The sequence below is a fragment of the Canis lupus genome, chromosome 1 (assembly GCF_011100685.1).
Source record: "Canis lupus familiaris isolate Mischka breed German Shepherd chromosome 1, alternate assembly UU_Cfam_GSD_1.0, whole genome shotgun sequence".
NCBI classification, from domain to species: Eukaryota; Metazoa; Chordata; class Mammalia; order Carnivora; family Canidae; genus Canis; species Canis lupus.
The window spans coordinates 83924795-83933240 of record NC_049222.1 but is presented as its reverse complement, the minus strand read 5'-3'; the positions used below and the strand labels follow the sequence as shown (position 1 = coordinate 83933240).

At 42.0% G+C, this 8446-nt stretch overlaps 1 protein-coding gene across 1 annotated transcript; it reads right to left on the bottom strand.

Annotated features, from left to right (window-relative positions):
* Positions 1 to 2205: 2205 nt before the first annotated feature.
* Positions 2206 to 8246, bottom strand: C1H9orf40 (chromosome 1 C9orf40 homolog). Its single transcript, XM_038527075.1, has 2 exons — positions 7633 to 8246; positions 2206 to 3457 (listed from the first exon to the last, which is right to left on the bottom strand). The coding sequence occupies exons 1-2, from the start codon at positions 8068 to 8070 to the stop codon at positions 3299 to 3301; spliced, it is 597 nt and encodes a 198-aa protein (XP_038383003.1). The 5' UTR covers positions 8071 to 8246; the 3' UTR covers positions 2206 to 3298.
* Positions 8247 to 8446: the final 200 nt, after the last annotated feature.

The following is an 8446-nucleotide window of genomic DNA, read 5'->3' as shown; positions in this document are numbered from 1 at the left end:
TAAGTCACTGAATAAAAAATAGGGGTGAAAGGAAAGTTCTTTCTTCACAGAATTCCAATTAATAATAGATATAGGAGGGATAATGGAAATAGAAAGTTGCCATTTGACCTATACCAAGAGCAATAAATATTTCATGTAAGAATCAACATATCCTAAAATTCATGGGCAGAATATGATGAGAAATTGGACATAGTCTTAAAGTATCTTCCAAGAGATAATTATTATGTAGGAGAAAATATTAACTTTATAATAGAAAAAAAATGGCCAACACTACATTAATCAAGTAATCAAAGTTTCAGGAACCAATGACAAGTTGACATCCAGTGCCTTCTGGAGTAACGCACTGAGGATACAACACTTATATGGAGTTCTTACCAAAAATGTGTAATTATGAGAAACATCAGACAATCCAAAATTGAAGGCTACCCTATGAAATAACTATACTCTACAAAAAAGTACTCAGTACTCTACAAAAAGTACTAAGGTCATGAAAGGCAAATACATTCCAAGGAATTGACTTAAAGGAGGCTGAGAAGATTTTACAACAAAATAGAACATGTGACCTTAGATTGAATTCTGGGCCAGAAAAAGGATGTTAGTGAGACGATGGCAAAACTTAGTCTATACATTTTGTCCACTTTTTGACATATCCTATTAAGAGTTGCCTGAAGTAACTCTTTCCATGTCCTCATAATAGCATTATAGAAATATATTAACATTAATTTCCTCATTTTCATAATTGTACTGTGGTAATGTAAGATGTTATATTAGGGAATCTGGGTGAAATGTATACAACTAAAAAAGAATTTTTAAATTTCTATCTTAATTTATCCACCATGCAATTTTGCCTAATTATCTTGAGATTCACTAACAAATTTTTCTAAAAGGATGGACTTTTTAAAATCTCTCTATATATACACATATGTATACATCTTTACATATATATTCATATTCCATATTTTAAACATATTTAAATGTTTACATTAATATATATACCTATATAAAAACATTCAACCTTCAACCTGGATAGCAAATATTTTCCCTGAATCTTTACCTTAGTTTTGTATGCTATTTGACACATAATGCTCAAAAAAGATTGTCTGAGCTACTTTTTTCTTCAAGCTTTAACACTGATGGGTGCCTTGAACTCACAACCCTGAGATCAAGAGTTTGCATAGCTCCAACTGAGCCAGCCAAGAATCCCTGTTTGAGCTACTATTTGAAACTCCTATTCACTCACCTGCAACGTAGTATCCTATGAAATTTCTCATTAAAGTAAATGACTACCTCCTATAGTTCATTAGGTGTACATGTCTCAGTTTTTACATTATGTTTCCAGCATCTTAACTGCTTGATCCCCGTGACACATCTTTTATATGCACATCTTTGGTAAAATGCCTAGCTTTGTGATATGGTCCTAGAAAATCATTAGCATTACCTTCCCATCAATAGAGAAGAAAACTTAACTAATTCATTCATGCAATTTTTAGTGACTGTCTACTGTGTGACAGGCACTGTCCCAGGCACAAGGAAGAGCAGTGAACAAAAACAGACCCCTTCCTACTCTCAGGTCAAAAAGAAGGGGGAAGAAAGTTTACCATTTTCTTCCCCCCCTCCGCAGTAATTTAAATGCTTCCCCCACTTGCTTGCCATCCTTGCTACTTCAATTCCAATTCGTATCCTGAAACTTCTAGTTGCAACTTAAAGTGGAATGAAGTATAACTACAAAAAACACATTTATACTATTTTTTGTACCTACAATAAGGTTATTATGAGAATTAAACGATGCAGGTAAAGTACTTAGTACATTGCTAGACAATAAACATAACCTCTCTGAGGTAGATACTATTTATTGTTTCTCAGTTTACAATTAAGGAACCTGGGGCTTAAAGATGAAAAATAACTTGCTTAATGTTACATAGGTAGAAAGCGGCAGTACAAGCCTTTGAACCACGTCTGACACCAAAGCCTTCATTCTTAACCACGGTACATGTCTTTTGTTCTAGAATATTCTTAACGTCAACCCATACTTAAATCCTACAGTATACACAAATTGGTTTTTTCCCCCCTCTCATTAGCATTTGTCATCCTTTCTGAATTTTGGATCTACTGTTATCAACAACAAAATATATACAAGGACAAGTTACTCGATTACAAAGCCAACATTCTGGATGTAGTACAAAAGTTAATTAACTTAATCATTGATACTCAAACACAAACTGCTTACTTTATTTTGTTAACTACGAAATAGTAGTAACACAATAACTTACTTGTAACAAAGCCACTGAAAGAGTGAAATAAAAACAAAGCTAATTAAGAGGAGCTGCTTCATCTCTAATTAGTTATCTCCTTTAAACAGGAAAAACTACCATTAGTCTGTCTAGTGGTTCTCAAAGCTGTCGGCATATTAGGATTGGGGAAAAGGAGGATTGGTGCTTAAAAAAATAGCTATACCCAAGCCCCATTCAGACAGGAATCTCTCCAGTGAAGCTCAGGCAAGGATTTCTGAAGTATTGTCAGTATTGAGAACTACAAGTCTAAAGTAATAAGCAATAAAAACCATACCCTCAAAACAATTCAAAACCAAGAAATTAAGAAATGCAACTGAATTTCTTTCCTCTTATCCTGGGAAAAGGGGGAGGAAAGCACCTATTTGCCTCTCCTTGCTCTTTATCCATTTATGATTCCCCAAAGTAGAGTTAAACAAATATCAAACACTGGAAACTATGCAAACATGCTACCCAAATTGAAATTCTCACTACTTTACATTCTACATTTAGAAAGTTCTCTTAAAACTATGCCACCTTTAAATATCTCCCACATTTTAAGTTTGCATAGATGTTTAAGTGGGCTATTTGTTCAACTAAGAGTCAATACAATGTACTAGAAAGCATTTTATTAATAAGTTATTATAAAACAATACTCATTTCATGTACCACAAATTGACTTTTTGGTACAGAGAAGAAGAATATTTAAACATTTCCCACTTCTAAAACTGTCAGAATTCCTTTTTATGAGATCAATGTTTTCGAATTTAGAGTCTAAACATAAATTTCTCTGCAAGAGTACATATATAAAATACTTCCCCTGTAACTGCACTAGATCCTTGACAAATCCTTTTTGGGAGTTTCAGTAGTGGCTATAGGCATTTATCTTTAAAATAACTGTTCCTCATTTTTCAGGTTTGGGAATGGTATCACATCAAGTATGGAAAATAACTTTTCTTCTTAAGAATATGTAAATTCACTTAAGAGATGTCTCCTCAAATTAAGAAGAACCTATTCTTCAGCTCCTTCCGTCAGGACTCCATGTCAATCTCAACCACTTCATTCTTGCCCTGAAGCGCTGCTTCTGTTGAGTTGTCTTCAATCACATCTTCGATGTCAGCCAGATCAATAGGTGGTAAAGGATTCCTCCAGTACTGGAAGGTGTTATACTGCCAAAATTCTTCATTGAGCTTTAGGGAAAAAAGAAAGATGAAAGCACATCAAAGGCTTATAGAAAGTTTTTTCTTTCTTTTTTTTTTTTCAGGAAACAAATTTTCTTATTTTAAAAGCAAACACACATTAAGATTTTGTGGCCCTGGGAAGCCCGGGTGGCTCAGCGGTTTGGCGCCACCTTCAGTCCAGGGCGTGATCCTGGAGACCCGGGATTGAGTCCCACATCGGGCTCCCTGTGTGGAGCCTGCTTCTCCCTCTGCCTCACCGCCCCCCCCCCCCCCCCCCCCCCCCCCCCCGTCTCTCATGAGTAAATAAATAAAATCTTAGGAAAAAAAAAAAAGATTTTGTGGCCTTTTACTTTGCTTCTTCAACAAACACACTTTAAATTCTGCCTAAGCAAAGTACTTCATGGACTCCATCAAATCTGTGCATTTTCATATTCACGGATTTGTAAAAATATTGTTAGTAGTTTAAATTTAAAAGAATTTCTTCCAAGAACATCTCTTCTTGATAATTTTCTTTTTTTCAACCAAAGAAAATGTTGGAAATTGGTCTTAATTTTTTTTTTTTTTTTTTTTTTTACCTTTCAGTGTGGAAAACAATTTATTTAAGTAATACAAACATATCTTAAAACTTATTTTTGGTCTTTCCCCTGAGGTTTGGTATTTTAAGGAACTGACTTTACATAGGCTAAAATATTTTGACACCTTGCCAAAAAATTTTTGACTAATAATCAGTTTCAGATTTTCTTGCTACTTAGCATATTTATAAAGATACAAGATTTGGTACACTGCAGGACTTTAAATCAATATACTAACACTGATAAATCCAAGTTGAGTATTGGCTCCTTTAAAATTCAACAGGTTCCTCTGAATAGCTATACTATTGTTTCAAGTAACTATGAAATGAAACTGATGTTCCAATGAAGTTTAAAATTAACACAGAATTTCAAAAGCATCCCCAAAATACTTTGTGTAAGGAAGCAGCCCTGGAATTATATCCAGGATTCCAAGCTGACCGTTTTAATTACCTACTTATAAACAGAGCCCAAAAAGATCCCATAGTGACATCAGTATAACCAAGTAGCTAAGAGCACAAATTTTGCCTCGAGAGAGACCTGGGATTTGCATAACTCCACCATCCACTAACTCTGACCTTGATCTAAGTCTGTTTCCTCACTGGTAAAACTCAAGACTCTTTTTCTTTTTTTAAAAAAAATTTATTTCTTTTAAGGGGGGGATGGGCAGAGAGAGAGAGGGAGACAGAGAATCTTAAGCAGGCTTCATGCCTAGCACAGAGCCCAACATGGGCCTTGATCTCAAAACCCTGAGATCATGACCTGAGCCAAAATCGAGTCGGATGCTTAACCCACTAGCCACCCAGGTACCCCTAGGCCTCTCGTTCAAATTAAGGATTAGTAGTGTAATTGCTCAATAGCGCTAGATATTATATCCCAAGAAACCCATGAATCATCCATTACTTTCTTCGTAGGAATATATATATATATAAAACATTTCTGCCTACTTTCCAATAAAAATAGCTAACAATGATAGCACAGACAGAGCAATGAATCTGCATAAAGTGACACTATCACGAGAAAACACATAAATATTTATTGAAGAAATACCTGGTCTTACTTTAGTTCTTTGGTTAAACACACCGAAACAAAATCCTAGAAAAAAGCTAACAAAAATTTTTGAGACAACTCAAAAGATATTCTGAGGTTCTAGGACAGGAAAAAAGGTACCATTATTCTGTCTAAATTGAATCCTCAATGCAGAAAGGACACATCTGAGAAACTTTCTCCTAAATGAGATCCCAAGAGTGAGGGTAGGGACTTAAGCTCTATTCTGAATGCCAGGAACCAGGGAGACATTTACTGCATAAATTGAAAAAAGCCTTTCTAACTTTTCCATGATTTTGTCATACCCTGTATCTTGGTAATTTGCTACAAATCCCTTAAAACAAAGAACCTCTACCTCTGGAGGCACAAAAGAGAGGTGCTGAAGGAAACATGTTTCTCTCTTAAATTTGCAGAAGACAAAAAGCTCGTGAACAGAATTAACAAAAGGAATAAACATAAAGATTCCTGGGCTTTTGCTGAAAGAAAAGAGCACAAGGATTGTCTTGGTGAAAAAGGTATCTCTATGGCCAAGCTTAGTCCTTGCTATGGGCCTGTAGTGACTAGGAAGCAGAGAGCTGCCAGATGTAGTTACTGCTGTGACAGATACAGGTGTGACTAAGAGATTCTAAGAAGCTATATCAGTCCACTAAAAAATTCTCCTTCTTTGACAGGTGTGACTAAGAGATTCTAAGAAGGTATATCAGTCCACTAAAAAATTCTCCTTCTTTGCCTACCTACAATTTCCATATTTCCTTCTTATCAATCTGTGGCATACTGCAGTCAGGATACTCTGGTAGAAAAGACAAGCCTATGTATGGGTGGGGCACCGACATGGTCTGAAGAGGAAAGGTTTTCAAACTACACAGTAGTCATCTCTATATCAAATAGGTCTGGATGACTATCATTCTGGGTTTTTTTTGTTTGTTTTTTTAGGTTTTGCTGGCAGAAACAATATAATTGGAAATTCTAATTATTCGGTTTTCAAAACATAAGTGCTATCATTTGGTTTTAAGTAACTGGATTTTGAACATCTAAAAGAAATATGAATTTAAAAGTCTAACAAAAAATTCTCAAGTTTTCTAAATTCCAATAAACTGGAGGTGGAAATATTTACAATTTAGAATTTCATCCAGAAATGCTCATCATTATCGTCCGAAGGTAATTTCTCACCCACACAGAAAAAGTCCTTTCCCATCTATAAAATTCTCATTTTATTGGGTTTTTCATCAAGAAGTCCTACCAAAGGAATCTCAGTTCACTTTTTTCCAGCAAGGCATTTAGTGAATTCTGCATAAGATAATTAAAACAATGGAAAAATGTGAGATAGACGCTAGGATGTAGTGCTTCAAGAGTTCGGTGAATTCTGGCCCTACATCTGGTTCTTCTTTTCCCAAAACTCCTGGTAAGTCAATACACAGAACTGCCAAAAAGCAGCCTCAATTCCTAAGTCTAGACCAAGGCTGTCCCAAAAATATGTTAAGCGTTTTTAGTGGCCATACTAAAAAACTAAATTTTAATACATTTTATTCAATCCAGTATCTCCAAGTTCTTTCGATGGGTAATCAATGGAAAAATTTTGAGATCTTCCGGGCGCCTGGGTGGCTCAGCGGTGGAGCGTCTGCCTTGGGCTCAGGTCGTGATCCTGGAGACCCGGGATGGAGTCCCGCGTCGGGCTTCCTGCAGGGAACCTGCCACCTCTGCCTCTCTCTGCCCCTCTCTCTGGGCATCTCTCGTGAATAAATAAAATCTTTAAAAATATATATATCTATATATATTTTTTGAGATCTCCGAAGTCTAGTGTATCTTATACTTAGCGCACATCTCCATTTGGACCAGTCACTTTTCAAGTTTTCAGTGGTTCCCACACGGGTAGTGGCTGCCATACCGAACAGCACAAACCTAGACAAATTACATCCAAGGTGCAGAGATGGGGCAGGGTCGTTTCCAAAGAATAAGAACGCTTAAAAGTGATCCTAGCATAGCTTTACTTTAGGATCCAAATTAATCTTCAACAATAATCACAGGATGCGATTTAACACTGTGAGTTTTTAAATGCCTCTTCCCGAGAGAGCGAGGTCCTTCCTCTCTCTACCCAAAGCGCTGTACCATGCCTACAGGCCGTCCAACGGATGGCTACCACATCGTTCATCCTCTTAGGGAAGAACCCGATCACGAATTCTACACGAAATCATCGTTAAGCCACGGAAGGCGCGCTACACCTTGCTCCATTTGTCGTTGAGCAGACCTGCCGCGGTTCGCGGTCCAGGTCTCCAGAGAGCTCGCGCGCCGTCGTGCCCCACGCTCCCGCTGCCCTCCTTCCCAGCACGGGCACTGACGGTGCCAGCCCACGTCCACGTCGCCCGACCGTCTGTTTGGCAAGTGCTTTCAGCCCACAGGACCCCCCCCCCCCCGCAAACGCGGGGCCCCATCCTGTGGAGCCCGGGAGTCGGGGACCCCGGCTCCTTGGGGCCTCCTGAACGCGAATCCCGGGGCGCGCCTGGCTGCGTAAAGGGGGGGCCCTCCTCTCCCCCCGCCCTCCGGGGCGCTCGGCGGACCTCCAGCCCCTACCTGGCGCGGTGCTGCCCCCCAGTCTCCCCGCCGGGGCTCCGTGCGCCCCGCCCCGTCGTCGCCGCCGCCCCTCGGGGGCCGGGCGCCCCGGGGCTCCTCCCCCGGCCCGCGGGGCCGCGCGGGAGGCTGCTGCAGCGGCGGCTCGCCCGTCTCCAGGCCTCGGCCGTCGCGCTGCACGCCGCCCGGAACGCCGGTGTCCCCGCCGTCGCGACGCTTGCTGGGCGAAGCTGAAGGCTCAGTCATAGCCCCGGCGTCGATTTTGCGCTTTCGGGGCAGCTCCGGGGCGCCGACAGGCTGCCCGGGATGCGAGGGCCCCGGCGGCGGGATCCAGAGCGGCGGCGGCGGCGGCGGCGGCGGCTCCTCGGGGAAGTCGCAGAGCAGGAGCCGCTTCCAAGGCACGTGGAACGTCAGCGGCTCGGCCGCACGCCGCTTGGCCATGGGCCCCGGGGCCTCGGGCGGAGCCCGCCCGGCGCGGGAGGCCCAGCGCCGATAACTCCGGGGGCGGAGGGCGAGGGCTGGGCGCGCGACGGAGGGCGGGGGGCGGGGCGGCCGGGCCCGGCGCTGCCCGCGCGCGTCGCCCCCGCTGCGGCCGAGGGGCTGCCGGACGTTGGGGAGCAAACCGCGAAGCGGCGGAGATTCGAACCTGCGCACGAATGCGCGCGCGCGCCCTCGCGCCGGCCGGGCGGAGCCGCTGGTTGGTTGGTGGAGGCTCGCAGGGCGCGCTCCCGAACGCCCCCGCGGCCGGAAGTGCGGGCCCCGGAGGGAGGCGGGAAATCGGCCGCCGCTCCTATTAAAGGCCCGGGGCCGGGGGGCG